Source organism: Artibeus jamaicensis, unplaced genomic scaffold (genome assembly GCF_021234435.1).
Source record: "Artibeus jamaicensis isolate MK-2021 breed Jamaican fruit bat unplaced genomic scaffold, CSHL_Jam_final contig_889, whole genome shotgun sequence".
In the NCBI taxonomy this organism is placed as follows: domain Eukaryota; kingdom Metazoa; phylum Chordata; class Mammalia; order Chiroptera; family Phyllostomidae; genus Artibeus; species Artibeus jamaicensis.
The window spans coordinates 2,696,801-2,715,922 of record NW_026522005.1 but is presented as its reverse complement, the minus strand read 5'-3'; the positions used below and the strand labels follow the sequence as shown (position 1 = coordinate 2,715,922).

The 19,122-nt window shown below is 42.3% G+C and overlaps 1 protein-coding gene across 4 annotated transcripts in view; it reads right to left on the bottom strand.

Annotated features, from left to right (window-relative positions):
- Nucleotides 1-1,650: 1,650 nt before the first annotated feature.
- Nucleotides 1,651-19,122, bottom strand: part of CWH43 (cell wall biogenesis 43 C-terminal homolog) — a 54,123-nt gene continuing 36,651 nt past the window's right edge. For all 4 annotated transcript variants that reach the window (XM_053654905.1, XM_037134594.2, XM_053654904.1 and 1 more), the window contains exons 10-16: nucleotides 18,408-18,522; nucleotides 17,296-17,431; nucleotides 15,484-15,633; nucleotides 10,476-10,620; nucleotides 6,168-6,229; nucleotides 5,229-5,384; nucleotides 1,651-1,861 (exon numbers count right to left, since the gene is read on the bottom strand). In XM_053654905.1, the coding sequence (XP_053510880.1) occupies nucleotides 1,783-1,861; nucleotides 5,229-5,384; nucleotides 6,168-6,229; nucleotides 10,476-10,620; nucleotides 15,484-15,633; nucleotides 17,296-17,431; nucleotides 18,408-18,522 (843 nt within the window). In that variant the 3' untranslated portion in view covers nucleotides 1,651-1,782. The remainder of the gene's footprint in view (nucleotides 1,862-5,228; nucleotides 5,385-6,167; nucleotides 6,230-10,475; nucleotides 10,621-15,483; nucleotides 15,634-17,295; nucleotides 17,432-18,407; nucleotides 18,523-19,122) is intronic.

The window sequence follows — 19,122 nt, the reverse complement described above, 5'->3', positions numbered from 1 at the left end:
GCACAGTAAATTACCCCAGTACATAGGTGGCTTAAAACAGTAGTTATTATCTATTAAGACTTTAGGAGCAGCTAAACTAGATGGCTGGGCTTAGGTCTCTCATGACTTGCAGTCAAGATGCCGAGTGGGGCTGAAGTATAACTTGAAGTTTCGCTGACTCACTCACATGGCTGTTGGCAAGAAGTCTCAGGTGCTTACCCTCTTTCCATGGGGCCAGTCATGACATTGCAGCTGGCTTCTCTCAGATCAAAGGGAGGGAAACTGAGGCAGGAGCCATGATATCTTTTATCACTTAAGCTTGGAAGACACACAACTCCTCTCTCACTTTATTCTCATCAGAATTGAGTCACTAAGTCTAGTCCACACTCAAAGAGAGGCAAATTAGATTCCACCTACTGACGGAAGCACCAAATCATTTGTAGACATGTCTTTAAAACTACCACTGGGCCCCGGCTGGTGTGGCTCAGTAGATTGAGTGCTGGCCTGCAAACTCAAAGTCACCGGTTCAATGCCCAGTCAGGGCACCTGCCTGGGCTGCAGGCCAGGTCCCCAGTGGGGGGCATGCAGGAGGCAACTGATCAATGTATCTCTAGCACATCCATGTTTCTCTCCCTTTCTCTCTCCCTTCTCTTCTCTCTAAAAAATAAATAAATAAAATCTTTAAAAAACCACCACAGGGACATAATGCTTTGCATATGGCTGTGTGCTCAATATGACATGTTTATTAAACCAACCAAGGAACAACCTTAGACTGTGACAGAAACCCTTTGGAAATTCTTTCTCTTGTAATTTATATCTCCACCCCCAAAGGCAGAAACAAAACGCACGAGAGCCCACAGCAGTTCTGAGGGGTTCCGTGCTTTCCTGAAAAGCATTCGAACCACTGCTCCTCCGCAGACGGTGCTCACGGGCTGAATCCTCCCATCACCTACCTTTCATTTTCATACATTTTCAAAACTGAGGTTCTTATGTATAGTTTCCCACTTTCATTCATTCTTTTCATCTTATATACTTTCGTTTTCCTTAGACTTGCTCAATGAATTTGTGTTTTCAATCATTCACAAAAAGTATTTTGGTGTACTCATATGAAAATGATGGTTGTTCTCATAATTGTGTCCTTCTTTGTAGGATCCAAATCTACCTGCTTAATTCCAGGGAAGAAAACTCCCTCCCCGGGACCCCCCTGTGGGTAGAGGTGTGCTCCCTGCAGCTGGTGACCTGACTGATTGGAAACATCACCACAGGGTGTGAGGTACAGCCCTGGGTGGTACAAGCATGGGAGGAAAGACAGATGGCGCTATCAGAGGTCAGAGCAGGATGGTGAGAGGCATCTGCTACCGCGAAGTCAGCAATGGTGACATTTGCATGTTATTCTTCCAACAATTACACTTACTCTTTAAACACTTCTCCCTGCTCTGTCCCAAGAAAGACTGAAGACTGCTTGATTTCTGTAAGTAGTTCCTCCAGCTCCTCAATAAGTCAATTTCTTATTTTAAGGCATTACAAAGGTAAGGCCTTGTCATGATTTTATCTCTAGTAGTAAAACTTCCTTATACTACCCCACATTCTGTTTTTTTATCAAAAGTTTAAGAAAAACAATTTAAAGAAATACTTTTATTAAGCAATATATTTTATAAATTGATAGGATTTCCCACTGCATAGATACCATACATTTTCAAAATTGAGGTTCTTATGTATAGTTTCCCACTTTCATTCATTCTTTTCATCTTATATACTTTCGTTTTCCTTAGACTTGCTCAATGAATTTGTGTTTTCAATCATTCACAAAAAGTATTTTGGTGTACTCATATGAAAATGATGGTTGTTCTCATAATTGTGTCCTTCTTTGTAGGATCCAAATCTAAAAAAAAAAGTAATTGACATGTAAAAATCATTCAGAAAGATACGTTCTTATATAAATTCTCAACCATAACCTATTGTGGTTTCATTCATCCACCACAAACCAGGAAAGATGTGATCAATATGTAAAACAGCAAATAAAGAAAAAGGGTTTGTGTATATGCTCGTGGCAGACTAATATTTCAGCCTTCACAGTCTTCTTGCCAGAGTTATGGATCACTCCAAAAGTGAAACTGTTTAAGAATTACTGGCCAATAACATTAGTGCAAAATAAATCTGGATTTCTCTCTAGTCCTCAGCTTTCATAATATCCATCTTATAGGTGAAGGGATCATGAAATCTGAAATGCTGTTCCTGTTACAATTACACGCGTTTGAAATCTCTTCTGGCACAAGGGCTGCAGCCTATTTACTGATGAAAAGTAATTAATTACACAGCTCTCATTGGTATGAGGAAATGCAGAAGGCACTGGAAGGGAACCTAGCACCTGAGAAAATGAGGCCTTTGATTTCCTTTCTCCATTAGCATGTAACCTCCATAATGTAGGAGCTAGGAGTTCTGTTTACATTGTCACCTCAGGACAATAAGAAACATTAAAATTTTGCCCGACCTTTGACCCTGCTGTTTCACATCTAGAACTGAGTCCTAAGGAAGTAATCAAGGATATTTCCAAAGATATAACAAGTCCCTGAAAGACTTTTTATGTTAATGAAAAAATACATGAGCAAAAACAACTAAATTGCTTAGCTAAAGTTTGGTACATCCATACAATGGAATATCATGCCATCATTAAAAAATATTTTCAGAGGAATACTTTATTATGGAAGGAAGTTTGTAATGTATTATTTAGATGAAAAAATAGGTGGCCCTGGGTCACATGGCTCACTGTGGATTGAGCACCAGCCTGTGAATCGTGAGGTCACGGGTTTGATTCCCTCAGTGAGGGCACGTGCCTGGGTTGTAGGCCAGGTCCCTAGCTGGGGGCATGTCAGGGGCAACTGATGAATGTTTCTCTGGTGCATGTTCCTCTCCCTCTCTTTCTCCCTCCCTTTACCTCTTTTTAAAAATAAATAAATAAAATATATTTTAAAATAGGTTAACAAATAGAATGAATACACCTATATATACACACATATGTATGTTTCCTGCATTTACAAAGTTGGGATAATTGTGTCATACATAGATATGTATGCATATAAGTAACAAAAAATATGTCCAAAAATTTTACAAGTGATAACTTTTAGATTACTTATCTCCCCCCCAGGACATAAGCTTTGTAGAACAAAGACTCAGCCTGATTCACCACTCTGCCCTCAGCATCTAGCACAGGGCCTGGTGGGTGCTGGCATCGTGGTACTCACAGAATATTTTGTTGAACTAAATAAGGGATTTTGGGTGAATTTAGTATTCTTTGACTATTTCTATTTTGTAAGTTGTCCCATGTATATATTTTTTATAAGAAATTTTTTAATTAAGGCAGGGCTTCTAGTTATGCTTCTGTTATTTTCATAATGAAATTAAGTGGGACTTAACTCCCTTTCCAGGTGGTTTGGATCGATCCGCAGTTGTAATTAGCCAAAAATATTTTATTTGAACTTCTCCACACCCGTGGTGTGAACGGTAAGGAAACAGGAATACCTTTTTCTCCCCAGATCTTCTTTCACTCTAGAAGTCATCTCAATCAGCAAGAGAGAAACTTCCCACACCTTTACTCCCACTGTTAACACAGCAAATACTGCTGTTGCTGTTGCGACTGCTGCCTGTCGAGCATTCGTCATGAACTGCCCTGAAACGTGTGTCATTCAAACCTCAGAGAGCCTTGGAGGTAGGCCCTGCCATTTCCCCCATTTCGCAGATGACAGACTTGAGGCTTGGACAGGTTAAGCAGCTTGCCCACAGTTACGCAGCTGCTCAGTGGCAAGACTGAGGATCTGAACTGCGCAGCTTGGCTCCAGAGCCATGTTACATGTACAAAGGGAAATACCAAGTACAGCTAGGGAAGCAAATCAAGGCTTGGTTATAGCTCCCCTTACATGCACTGTCTGCACTTTGGTCCAGTTTTTTCTTGTTGGAAGGAGAGACAAGGAAGAAAAAGAGAGTGAATCGATGTCCTTTCTTCCCTTTCAAACAAAATGAGGTCTGAGAAGTTTCTATAACTATCAGTTGGTAAAACTAGTAGAAATGTCAAAGTAATAATAATGTACATGACATGCCCCAGGTTTGGTTTTATTGAAAATGTTTCCTCTCATTTAGTTGTGGGCGGACACTCAGAATCACATCTTTTGTTGCAATTAGATTTCTCAAATAACCTCTTTTTAAAACTAAACAAAATCTAATGTATTTCACATGACAGAAGGTCTGCGATGGAAATGAATGAACCACTCTCGATAGTCTCAATCCTATCTTCACATTAGAATAACCTGGAAAGATGTTTTAAAATCCAAAGCCCAGACCACCAAGAAGTCCTGGTGAACTTGGTCTGGAGGCGGTGGGCAGTGGGGGACCTCGGCAGTGACAGTTGTTAAAAACTCTCCAGAAGAGAATCTAATGTGTAGCCCACACTGAGTCGCAGCAACCAAACGGCAGGCACTGCAAGGCTCCCTTCACACTTCCAAACTCCTCCACGTAACCCTAGTGAAGTCACTTCCTTCCTCTGCCCGAGCTCCCTCACCTGTAAAACGGGGATCACAAAAGTACCCACACAGTGGGGATCACTGTATTTTGCCACGTATAATGTGCGCCCAGGTTTTTGGTCCAAACTTTCAGAGAAAAAATCTTTCATTTTTTTTTATTTATTTATTTATTTATTTATTTATTTATATTTAGAAACTCGGTTTTTGAATTTAAAGGAATTCTGGCATGTATTTTTTTAAACATATTATGGCACAAGAAATTTTATGTAATGGATAATTACAATACACAAGAACAAATACAAGGTATTTCAGGTACTACCCATGTATAATGTGCCTCCTTATTTTCCCTCAAAAATTTGGGCAAAAAAGTGTGCATTATACATGGCAAAACACAGTAATAGAGGTAACAAGTGGTGCACTTAGCTCAGGGGCCGGGCCACAGGAACTCTCCAGTGTCGGCTACCATTGCGGTGTTAATGCTGGTGATAGGGATGATGACGCCTGTGTGATCTTTTCCACCTGAAGTTCGGACCACAACACATTTCTCAATTCCAGACAGCAAGGACGAAACTTCAACCCAAAGCAAGGTGTTATCATCTTTACCATGAGCTCCCTTTACCTGAATGAACCTCTAGAACTAAGTATAATCGGTAGCTCATTGGGGGGTAACATTTAGGCCCCTGGAAGGGATGCTCTCTCATACGTGTCAGCTACAACATGCAGGAACTCACTCACCGGGGATTGAAATGAATTTGGGGGGGCACCTCCCTGTGGTTTGTAACCACTTTCTCGTTGTCTCTGTAATCAACGGGGTCAGCAGGGATCCTAAATTTGGCCATCTGAATTTCCGAGTCACTCAGGCCAGCGTGGGAGATTCTTGCATAACCCAACCTGTGGCAGAAATAGAAATGGTTTGCGAAGATGCTGTCTCCATACAGAAATCTGACGAGGTCTAGTCAATGATACCTTCATTATTAAGCCAGTTTCCCACTTCTAACTCCACCCAGTGGATTCACTAGAATTATCTTGATTTGTTACTCTAAATATTTATCAACGTATTACTTTTATAAATGAATAAAGAACATGCATATAGATTTAATTAACTAACCAGAGTTGGCAACAACCTTACTCTACTTTTTTACACTGATGAATAAATATTCTATCTATACAAATTGTCTCTCATACAGCATATTTTGGAATATACAGAAAACCTTCATTTTTTGACATGGCATGATTTTTTTTAAAGATATAACTTACTGAGAGATCACACTACAACAGTTGTAGCTCTAACAAGTTAGTTAATTTACCCAAGATTACATGATTAGGAATTGGCAAGGCTGCCATGCCAGCCCAGGGCTTTCTCATTGTTCCCACCACTCCATACAGTCCAAAGGGGTGCCATTCCTAACATGTGCTGACAGTTCCAGACTTATGCTTACTAGCTCACATGGTCTCCTCTTTCTGTAATTAAGCTTCATTTGCTTAGCCATTTATTCTTCCTAAATCATTAGGCTGTGATTTGGAAAAAAGTTTAAATTGCCCAACTAACTGAATCAATGTTTATAAAAAGTAACAAAAATAATTAACTGCTTCCAAAAAGGTTTTCTAGCCAGGATAGATCCCCCCAAATCATGGTAATAATAGATTTTTTAAAAATCAAACACCTATGCTCACCTGATCAGCCCTCGGTACATGATGTATTCACACCACCTGTCTGCGTCCGTGCTGTCAATATCCTAATGAGCAGAGAAGAGAATGTTTACAGCGTTAAAACAGGGCTCCCGCCTGAACTGCCAAGAAAACGTGCGAGTGACAGTTATGAAATATGCCTTTGTGCATGCTGTTTTCTCTGCCTGGCTCCTACTGATCCTGCAAGGTCCAAATTATTCATTCCACAGATATTTCTGGAGCACCTACTCTGCACCCGTACTAGATGCTGGGAGAACAAGATGAACGTGGTCTAGAGAGGGAGTTAGGGAAATCAGCAATTACCATCCAGTTCCTGGCTTTGTGCAGCTTTCCAAGTTGCTCATCGCAAGCAGAATTTACAGAGTCTTTATCGGTCATCCTATGTATGCACACCAGCTATACTGTTCTGTATGGTATTTGTTTCTACGTCTCCCCCTATCCCGCCCCCCTTCCTGAGCAGAGGAACTTTTAATCAGTTTGGCTCTCTGGTACTTAGCAACAAACCTGGCGTTTGGTAGGCACTCAATCTGTGTTTGTTAAATTGAATCACTGGAAATAAACACGTTTTGGGACCAATCGTGAGTCTTTTGGATGTTGAAAGCTTGAGACCAGGGTTATTCTTCATCAGAGAAGCAGAACATACACATTTTTTTATATTGTGTTGGGAAAACTCTAAATATGTAGCTTTTACACGGAAGAAATTTCTATTTTCTTCATTATAAAAATACTATAAATAAAAAAATATGCTTTTTATCATTTCTCAATTTTACTATTAAAATTTAATTTAAAAAAGTTTAATTCACTAAAAGAATATACCACAATTTATTGTCTATTTCTTAATTTTTTTAATAAGCTTGGTGGTGGATGTATGGATCCTTGTTAATCTTTACTATTTTATACCACATACATACATATATATGTGCCTTTAGTATACATGAAAATTATAATAAATTTTAAACAAAAATTTTAGTGATTAAAAAAGCAAATAAGTAAAAAAAAAGACTATCCTGGTTTGCCTTGGGAGGAGATAAAATTTTACTCACTCAGCTGTATATACTGGGAATAATAAACTGTGAATATGCTTAACTATCATTTTATTTCATTAGGTTTTAAAAAGATGCTATCAAGTTTAAAAACTGCAGAATTTAAATACTCATTTCTTAAAGAGAAAAATCTGTTCATGCAAGCATTTATGACCGAAGCTCTCTGCATTAATAAACTTGCTGATAGAAAAAAGCTGTATAAGAACCCACTGCCAATCTTGACACAGCTTCTGATCATTAATAGTAGAAACAAAGGAGAATTAAATCAAAATCAAAATTCCTCTTCCCTAACATTACCCATATGTCTTATACACACATACAATTTCTTCTCTTATTAGACGAAATTTTTTTTAGACTTGCCAAACACCACATTTTCTAACATTCTTTTGTGCTTCGTTGGCCATGCACTTATACTTTTATCTTATTTGATTTTCTACATACAGCTAGACACATAATGCATATATGTGGCTACCACTCACCATGGGCGTCCTACTTAACGAGACTGAGGGCTTTGGAGACACTTCAACATAACAACCCTATGATGCAATAAATATTGCTATCGCCACTTTATAGACACAAACACTGAGGCCCAGAAAGGTTAAGTAACTTGCCCCAAGGTCACACACAGCTGGTAAATGCAGCACCAGCCAGGCCAGCTAATAAGTGATTAGAGACCATAGGAGAGACAGGTCCCTCCACCAGTCAGCTACAGGGCCCCGGGGCAGCCTGTCTGAGAGCCCTGGGCATGGCCCAGCCACCAGCCAAACACAGGAGCACATTCAGAAAAACCAAACCAAACCAAACCAAACCACCAAGTCAACTCACAAAATTATAAGACAATTAAACCACTGTTGTTTGAAGCCACCAGGTGAGAGGTGGTTCTTTACGTGGTGATAACTAACTGGCGCAGCCTCTATGAGGCCACACTCTCCCTGTGTAGCCTTCCTCTCCTTTATCTCTTTTCTGATAGTCTCCCTTCTCCTCCCTCACCCATCACACGATAGCCACGCTGAATCAGGGGTTGGCCTTGGCCTTCCTTTTGCACTTCGCTAATTCCATAGGCAATATCATCCACTTCCACGGTTTCAATGATTACCAAAAGGGTGGTGACTCTTTAATCTACATCTCTGGTCCTGAGTGCCCTTCTCAACTTCAGATCCACTTATCCAGTGGCCTCCTGGGCCGCTCCATTGATACGCCACAGATGCCTCGACTCAGCCTAAAGCTGAACTTGTCATCTTTGCAAAACTCTTCTTTCTTATTATTCTCTATAAACCCTCTGACTGAAGCCAAAATCAGGAGCTCATCTTGACTCCACTTTCTGCTTTATCCACAATGCCAGAAACTAACTCATCTCCCCAGTAATTGCCTTGCTGTTCTTCTAAAACGGCAGCATTTTTAACTGGGTGTATGTATGTATCAGGATTAAATATTGCACATCTCAACCTCCTGTATCAGGGGTGTCCAACCTTTCGGCATCTCTGGGCCACACTGGATGAAGAAAAGTTGTTTTGGGATACATTAAGTACACTGTGACATATAATCCCCCCCAAAAAATCTTATAAAGTTTTAAATAAATTTATGATTTTGTGTTGGGCCTCATTCATAGCCGTCCTGGGCTGCAGGTAGTCCGTGGGCCACAGGTTGGACACCTCCGTGAGTGTACATCAAGATGTGGCCATAAACTAAATTCCAGACAATGAAGTGTAAGTACAAGTGTTGCCAGGTCACTTTTCTGGAATTCCCCAATAGAGATAACTTGCCTGTGCTCTTGGCCTCTTCTTGATCCCTTCCCCTCGATCGTCCTGCCCAGAACACAGGTGCTGCCATCTTGGATCAAGGGGCAAACTGAGTATGGAGGCTTCGTAAAGTGGAGCCTCAGGATAGAAGGAGCACATTGCCAACACCACTGTGCTGTACCAGTGCTGACTCACCTACCCAGGCTTTCCCATAAAGAAATGCTACACTTCCATAGCCAAAAAAAAAAAAAAGAAAAGAAACACACTTCTCCTTTATTTAAGCCACATTGTATTTTCTGTCACACAGAGAAACCCTCATCATGCCATCCTCTCCCTCATCTGTCTTTTCAAGCACCCGGTAAGATGGACAAACTCTTCTCTCTGCAAATTTTATCTCAAGTCATGAAGTTAAAAACAAAATGTAAGGAACTGAGACATCTACATAGGGCTTTCCTAAACATAACAATATGTTGCTCATTATAAATGAATGCAGTTAGCATGGCAGTGTGCATATCGGTCCCCAGGATTGGTTCATGTGTCAGTCCCCCAAGGCATGATTGCATCTTGGGACACTGCCAAGCCCAAGTGCTTGAGACCTGAACAGCAAGGACTAATTTAGTGTCACTTAGTGAGGCGCTGTCTAGCTGATTGGCCAGGAGCTCTGTATGCCATTTCATTTTATTTTTACTCTCAGCATCATAGCTGACTTTGACAGCCGGGCAGACTGTATTTTTGAAATATGGCTACAATAACTCACTTTCCTTACAGTATTGTTATGATGTGATGTTGATACTCCTCAATGGGGATCGCTTGTCTTCCACTTGAATGTGAGCATGCTGTGACAACGGCAGAAGCCACACTATATGACTTCCAAGGCTAGCTCATACAAGGCAGTACACCTGTAGCAATGGCTTCAAAATTACCAAGGTTATTCCTTATTCTCCTGGGAGACTTATTCTTGGAACCCAGCCATCATGTAGAAACCCAAGGACCCCATAAAGGGGAACCAGGACCCACACACACAAAGCCCCGGTTGAGCTTCTAGTCAACTGGACCAGCACCAACTAGCCACTTGAAATCCATCTGCAGTGTGAATCCCCCAGGCCCCAGCCGAGCCCCTAGCTGTGTAGAGCAGAGATGAGCTACCCTCTGAGCCCTGTCCAGACTGCAGATGCACAAGCCCGCAGACGATTGCTGCTGTTTGAAGCCAGTACACTTTTAGGTGGTTTTCGATGCAGCAGTGGATAATTAGAATACACATTAAATTGTTGAGTCAGTCTATTGTTACATGGAGCACAAACACATTACTCGGTACCATATTTTGCTGTGTGTAATGCACCCCCACACTTTTGTGTGCGTTATACACAAGATTATCATAACCATTATTATACCCATGGTGTGTAATCATTATATCCATGTGTAATGCACATCCTTACTTTTCCCTCAAAAATTTGGGCAAAAAAGGTGCACAGCAAAATATGGTAAACCAACTCCTATTCAGATTGTGTTACCTTCACATTGCCATGTTCGATGAGCTGTCGATAATCTCTGGAACCTGGCGCCGAAGTGATGTACCCCAGAAATACCACCTGATCAGAGCTACTTCTCAGTAACTTTGAAACAGCAATAGCCTGAAGTTTCCTGTCGAGGTCATCTCTGAAAAAGCACACAAAATGTAATTTTTTTCTATTTGCAAAACAGTTTTTAATAGATCTTAGGCACCCACATTTGTATAAACATTTCTTCAAGTCGAGCACAGTCCCAGAGCAGTTCCTACCAGGGCAAATGTCTTAATGTTCTGGAGAGGGCGAGACTGAGATGCACAGCCGCAGCTGGGAAGGCTGACGAACCTTCGACTGAAAACGACATGATCTTTCCCCACAAATCACTTAGAGTCTAGCCCATTTAAACATCTATTCCCAAAACAGCATTTTTTTCCATCAGAAGAAATTACATCCATAATCATCTGGTAATTGGTATTACAGCTAAAGACTGGTAGTCAAAAAACTTTTTAAAGAAGCAGCAGCAGCAGCCCTGGTAAGAGAGAGAACCCTAACATCCGCAGAACACGCCAGACTTATGTAACACACTCAGCTCCCACGACTGAACAGCTTCTAAAAGTGGCTAAATACGACAAGGCACTGTTAGTGTGTAACTGAGATAAATAGGCAAGGACATCAAGTTTCTGGGTGGTTTACAATCTATCTGGGGGAAAAGAGGGACATCATATTTGAAATTTCCACCCAGGAAATCTGAAACCACTCTAGGTGTTTCAAAGAAAGTAAATGTAATATAGGGAACTGGTTACCTAGGTGATGAAAAGTCAAAGAGCAGTCAGTGAGGCAGCTGGAGTTTTGCAACAAGGCGAAACCAGTACCACCTCTAGAGCCAGGGGCACAACAGAAGGGAGGCCAGTGGCTGGCATCCTGCCCTGACTGGTGCTGCAGAGGAGGCTGCCTGGAAGGACCTAGGGTTCTCTAAGGAGCAGCTGGGGCCCCAGAGGACACTCACTTGCTGCCAGAAAACCAGAGCAAGCACAAAGGGAGGATGAGAAAGATATACCCTGGCTCCTCTGCTCCCCCTGCCCTCCAGCCTTCACAGCGCCTCCCATCGGCTACACAGCGGCCAGAAGGCAACAGAAGAGAACTGTGGTTCCCTACAATGTGTAGCCAGAGGGAGGTGAGCCAGGAATGAATCCAGGAGCGAATAGGCACTAGAACAACACAGACCTTCACAGAGAAAGAGAGCTAGTATATGATTAAGGAAAAGGCAATGATAAAAGAAGATAGAGGGGAATCACCGAGGACTGAGAAGGTTGGAGGCACCTCATTGAGGTAGGATCTGAAGACAGGGCTAAGCTTAGATAAGTATGTGTGGAGAGGTGAGTACTATTAAAAGATGTCTCAAAAAATGAAAGAGTGAAGAGAATGACCATTTGTCTAACATCTTTGATACTGAATTCTCTTAATAACTGAGAGGCAGGCATCAGCTCTATTTTTCAATGATGCTAAGGAACACGTCCATGGCTATTTTCCATCTCTCCCGCCCAGATCCGTTCTCGGCCCTTCTCTATCCCCCGGGAAGCTGACCCCCGGGAAGCTGACCCCTGCACATTTCATCTGCTGGGCTCCCTGTCTGCTGATTTCCAGTCCTGTTTCACCAGTGGGAGGCACCAGCAGGAGATGAAAAGGCGAAAGGAGAGAGAAGCCAGGGTATTGCTTCCCCAGTCCTTCCTCATGCCTGGTGGCCCCTGGTTCCAGCTCCCACTCCGAGAACACTGAGAATGTGAATGATTTCCCATTAGTGCCTCAGCGCCTCGGCATCTCTGCTCTGTTCCTTTGACCTTTCTAACATGTTAGTAAATAAACCATTACATCGGCAATGAATTCCGTTCCTCCTGACACATGGCACCAAGATCAAATCCGGGTTTGGAAAATTCTGAAGTCATTGAAGCACAGACAGCATTTTTGTACACATATATTTTATAAATATATTATTGGGAAATAATCTATGAATTTGGCTTTATTTTCTCAGGAGATAAATGTCACCCAATGACAATAATAACAGAAAGTTTATGTATAGATATAAGACAAGGAGAGAGAGAGAACATATACACATTTCATGATCTGTTAATATCTGTTTAGCCCAATAACTTTATAATGTGGTCTGGAAAAGAAGCTTCTTTCCAATTTTCAGTGACAAGTGACCTGAAACTCACTAAGGTTATGTTACATGGGAACCCAGACCGGAATGCAGGTCTTCAGACTACAGGTTCTGTGCTGCTTCCTATTTGTACATTCACACATGTTATAAATGAGAGGAAAAAACAACAGAAAAATCAACTGGTGGCTTAATTACTGAAAATTGAATTAAAAAACGGCATGTACCTAAAAGATTTCTAAGAAATCCTGCTATTTCTTATTTATCGGTTATAAGGAGATAGTTGCATAGTCATTAATTTCTAAAATCTTGTTGATCGGCTAATAACATGCACAAGCATTCCATATTTCATTCCTAATATGATTTCATGTTTATATGCCATAATCACTGGAAAATGAAATTTCTAAACATTTATGCACAGTAAGAGTCCTATATTCAGTACTGCAGAAAACAAAGATGGGCAAGCACATGTCACAATGGCTTCACAAATTATCTGAAGCACGAACCTCCTCCTGTGCCTTGGTGGGAGGCCACAGTGTCCCTGGGCAGGGCTTCTGAGGAGGGACACCAGGGCTTGGCTCTAAGGTCAGAGACTGCACCCAGCCTGGTGCTTCAGACACGCCAGGTGCTTGATTTCTGTTTGATAAATGAATCATTTCTTAAGCTGCCCAGTGTCCTTTACTTCTAGAATTGTCTGACTTGGTTTAATAATAATGGCCAGCGTTAATCGAGCACTCACTATTTCATGTACTTTGCATGAGATAATACATCTCATTTCATTCTCCCAAGAACCCTACGAAACAGGCAGGATTACTGCCCCTGATTTACAGATGGAAAGGCTAGTTAATAATTTGGTGAAGGATACACCATGAATCAGGGTTCAAACCAGACTGTCTGATTCCAGGTTCTGGGATTTCATGCCCTTGACCACTAAACCACACCGCCTCCCTCCCTCGAGTTACGCCTCCTCAATAACAGTTAGCTATTATTGTTACTGCTGTTGTGGTCATTATTGTTAAATTGAGTAAGAAAGCAAGTGAATGCTGTCGAGTTATTCAGAGCTGTAAAGGCAGGGGCGATAGAAAGTCAGACAAGGCTGTTCTTCCAACCCCGTCTGAGCGCCATCTTTCAGTCTTGTCTTCCCTTCAACTCCACTCTTCACATCACAGAGGAGCTCGGAGGGAGTTGAAGGGGACAGCGGGCCGGTGTGGGGGGCGATGGGAAGCAAAAAAAAAGGCAAGGGGAAAGGGCAGGTTTAACTGTTTCTTAGGTTAAAACCTTGCAGTCTTTTTTTTTAAACACAAAGTGCCTTAAAAAAAAGATAAACCCAATTCCAGTGCTACTTAAGGTCAGTGGAGTGATTTCTGAAGGCCTGTAGTTGCTACACGATAATTACTGGGAGAAACGGGTGTTTCTTCCAACAGCTTTTTAAAGAGACATGGACCATCCATATCATCCATCTTTCAAACGCCCTCCTTATTTCTACGGAGGCAAGCAAGAGTCCGATTAGGGAGTAGACCTCAAGACTTGTTTATATTACTTATGCTCTGACTTATTTCAGGAAAGATGCAAGTGTGCTTTTGCAGATCCCCAAAATACGGCGAGAAAAAGTGAGGTAACAGGAAAATAAGGGTAGCAGACCCATTAGTCTCGTTTAGGTAAAACTTTGTACGACGACGACATTGTTTTTCTAATGTTCATGTCACTTTAAAGCTCCGTGGCCTCACGTTATGAATGTGAACAGAACCTGCATGCCGTATTTCATAGCACCCAGCACTTTACATTGGTGTTTATTACTACTACCACAGAATGTTTACTGTGGTAGAGCATCAGTTATATACCGTTTCTTTGCTCTTACAACGTATTCTTGGCATCGTTCATGATTTACTCAGTGCTGAGCCACTAGTTGTGAATGCTATTTTGGGGGGATAAATCTCATTCCTCACTCCTCAGGTCTCCTTATAGAGGGACTTTCTTAGAAAACCATCTCTGGCCTCTCTCTCTCCACTCTTTTCTTTTGGGGAGGATTTCTATAATTAATGAAGTTTATAAGAATTAAATGGGCAGACTTGTCTCAAATCTTCCTCTCTCTCTTCTTGAAAACTGCTAGTTTGCAAATAGGGTGTTTTCTGGCTCATTGGCTCCACCCAGGTGAGAGCCCGACAGGCAGGCTCCGCCCCTGCCAGGGAGGCTGCTGGGGCAACTGGGCTCAGGTGTTGCCGGGAGATGTATTTCTGGGTCCAAATGGATGCCCCTCAGTCATGTTGTTCAAATAGGTTATCAAAATTAAAGGTGATATTTTGATCTCCCTGCCAGGTTCCTCTGCCTATCTATCAGTGGATTGTGAAAACACGTGGGAAAAAGGAGTATCATTTAGTGCTTGCTCTCAGGTCCTAACAGTACTTCCCATTGCAGTCACCTTGTGATAAAGGGGATTCCCTTTTGCTACAGCCGGGTTTACCCTGCAGTTCCAAGTACTTGCAGGGCCTACCTGACTCTCAGCCATATGACCTTGGTGGGACAAGTCATGTAACCTCCCTCAACCTATCCTGTTTGTCTATAACATGGGGCTATAAGGGTATTTACTTCATACAGAGTGAAGATTAAACACATTAATGCACTCGGCCTAGCACTTGCTCAGTAACTGCTGGCTAACACAGCCATCATTGCAGCCTTGTACCACCACTAAGGAGGAGGACTGCCTATATCTCAACTGTTTCTACGCTTGATTTTTAAAAGCAATCACACAGGGAAAAATACTTTAGGAGGAAAAAAAAGAAAGCAGGATAGGTCATTGCATAGAAGACAGAGTAATGTGCTAATTATGTTTCTAGGCATTAAACAGACCAAAGAACCCACTCGTGATTCCCAAGGTGTGTCACAACAAAATCCACCAGTTTGTCTGAGATGTTTACGGTCAGGGTTATAGCTGGTGCAATCTCGCCCTCTGGTGACGGAAGAAGGTGGTGCTCCGATTTCACAATAGGGTATCTTGATAAAACCATAATCCTGTAGGCAAACAAAAAGAAACATCATTGTTGGTCCTGCAGACAGGACTAAGCAAATGCGTTAAAAGGGGGTGTGTCACACTTCAAGCATCCCACTGAGGGGCACTGGGAGTAAGAACGGGGTGGAGACTTATGTGGCAGTCGGCTTATTGGTTCGTTGTATCTCTGCTATATAGCATTTCTTGCTGTGTCACTAATAAACTCTGATAAAACAGAGTCCTATCAACTCTGTTTTAGTAAGTGCTATGGAGACACATAAAGGGAAGAGTTAGTAATACTCAAAATCCATTTTACTTGCATTGTTACTTTGGCAACATATTTGCATAAACAATTCTAATATTCATCAATGCATTTGGAAATGTACAATCCAGCCAGCAAGGACACAAAGTAACAATTTACAGAATTAGAAATTAAAGCCCTTCCAATAAAGATGTGAAAGTATGCTCCACCTTGTGAAAGTCACAGAACTAGGAAGAGGACGAGCAGAGCTGGACCGCATGGGGCTTCTCTAGCCTGGATGCATGCACCCTCTCCCCGGGCCCTCGGGCAGTCCCTCTGCCCGGACTGTCTCCACTGATGATAACTGAATCCACACGTCCAGCCTGTCCCGCCCTACTCAGCTCTCCCGGCTATGCACAGCTGCTTCCTGGATGTCACTTGTCTGTCCAGGGGCATCACAAACTTAGCACAATCCTGTCACTCTCCTGGTCGTGCCAGTGCCATTCAAGGGCATCATCTCCTATCAGGTGTTCAGGTTAAAACCCTACCCATTGCCCCTGACTCTTCACTTCTGGGCCCCTGACACCCGGACCATCACTAGGTCCTGTGGGCTGTGCTCCCAAACAGTTCCTGAATGTGCCCCCTTCTCTCTATCCCCACAGGTGTCTTTGTCATCTCCACCATGCAACTATACCTGCCTCATCACTGGTCTCCACGCCCCCGCTGGTGCCCCTGACACTCTGTCCTTCCATGAACAGCTGGCATGAGCTTTTAAAAATGTAAATGAGATCAGTCTGCTTTCATGTTTAAATCTCCCAGTGGCTTCCCATCACAACTGAATTAAATCAACTCCTAAGCATGGGTGATGGGCCCTTTAAGATCAGGTGCCCACCCTTGACCTCATTTGTTCTCAGTTCCCCCCCAGTCCCTATGCTTCAGGCATGCCAAGCTGGGTCCTGCCTCAGCTCTTCGCCCCGGAGAGTCCCTCAGCTCTCCCCATGCCTGTGCCCTGCGGTTTAGAGCACCTTCCTAACCATCCTACCGGCATGAGCATCCCCACTGCCCCTGCCCACTCAGCCACTTTGTCTCTCGATAGCTTGTTTCCCCTTCTACATAATGTGTGATCACTATCTCAAATTATCTTATTTATTTGGTGTGCATGTTTATTTTCTGTCTCTTCACACCAGAATGTACGCTCCACGAGGGCCATGTCTAGGTCAGACACGCTCACTGCTGTGACCTCAGCTCCTATGCTGAGTGGTGTATAATGAATGGTGAATTGAAAATACCCAGTAACAGGGAGACCACTGAAACAATCATGGAACATGTGTATCTGCAGCACCTCCTCATCCCCCAAGAAGATCAAGGAGCCACAGCCGCAGGTCTAAGGCACGCCGACGTCGACATTCCGCACGCTCAGGATTAGTGCCCAAGGCACACTCACCCCCAAGTGTGATCCCTTGTGCTCGGACCAAAATCCGTGTAGAAACCCAACTTCTCTCCTAACCACATGGTTAGGTCATTGTTCCCAATAAAGGGCTTAGAAGCATCACTCTCCAAAATTGTTATGAAATCTGCACCTGTTCAGGAAAAAAAAAAAGGCATGGAGTGATTAACCAGAGAAAGGCAAAAGTGGTTAGTACAACTTTGTTCTTGAACCCTCGCCTTCACTCGTAAATCAACCAAATTCCTAATGAGACATGAAGTGAAGTAGACTAAATTTGAGCTATAAAGGAATATCCTCATATTTAGAATGTAATTAATACATGGGGTGCCACAAGCAAATGCAAGAAAGGATAAAAACCTAACTTCTCTAAATTTTCAAATATTATTAATATCATTTCCCAAATTTCAAATGAGCTTAATGCCTTTCTTAAATTCCCAATTTATGTTCAGGAATGAGAGGGTGGTGCACAATAATGCTTTATTCCTGGACAAACACCTCCATGGTATTGGCACAGAAGTGAGTGTACGGGTTCCCCCAGACCCTGGCCAGATGTGCCTCGGAGGCCTGTGATCAGGATTAAAGGACCCTCAGCACTTTCCCAGGAGACGTGCTTATGATTAGGAATAAAAAGAACAGTTCAGCCCTTCACATATCTCACTCCACCCTCCATGCAGTTGACCTATGAACCAAATGCCCACACATTATTAAGGATATTCATACAAAGATGAGGTCCCTTCTGCACCCCAACCACCAGCACAGAAACTTAAAAATTGCCCCTTAGGCTCTTGGAAACCATCTGCTTCACAAATGAGCATCACCCTGACCCATGCTGCCTTTTAACACAACAGGTTTCTGGTCCCCAGATTGAGTCCCCAAGTGACAGGAGTCACCAGCAGGGGCATCTCTAACAGCAAAAGCATGACAAGAACCCCCTGTAGATACCCAGTATGAGGCTTTGTCCAGAATCAACTGAACTAATTGCTCTCAGCCTTTTAAAGAGATTACTTTATAACCCATCAAACCCTCCTTCTGTTACTTATGATTGTGCTCAAAATCGAGGTAATGATAGTAGTTTCTCAAAACCTAAAACTAATTCCAGTTAGACTTACCTGTTTGGTTAAGCAGTTGAGCTGATCTTTCTAGACTGGACCATCCTTTGTTGTCGTAGCCAAACCGGAAAGGCCAGATGGCGGCAGAGACCTCTGTGGCTGGTGCCTGAGGGAGCTTTAACGGTGATTTAGGGTGACTGTGAACAATGGCAGGCCCAATGACCCGGCTTTCTCCACCTCTCTCTAATGCAGCAAAGGGGTTTTTTTAGGCATCTGCCCACATTTAAGTCATAAAAATAAGGAGATATTTGCTATATGGTATTCTCATAACCTTCTGTGAACTTCTAGCTTAAGATTAGAAGTTAGAAGGAAGGTTCGGAAAGTGAGCATTTGTAATAAGCATTGTTTATAACAGCAACAATTTAGAAACAGCCTGGCTGTGGTTTCAATAGGAAAATGAATAAATAAATTGCATCACGTGCACATAATAGAAGACTACACAATGCTAATAAGTATGTTGAGGCTACGTATTTCCATATGGATGAATTTCACAAAGATGATTTTAAGAAAAAAGTGGCTTGCAGAATATATGTGTCAGATGTCATTTAGATGAAGTCAAACACATGGAAAAAACAGCATTGTCTAGGAATATATCATCTATCATAACAATATAAAAAATGCATGAAAAATATAAGCACCATATTCAGGAGAGAGGTTTCCCTTGCACTAGAGGAGAATGAGCTCCCAGAGGGACACGGAGAGCCCTTTAACATGT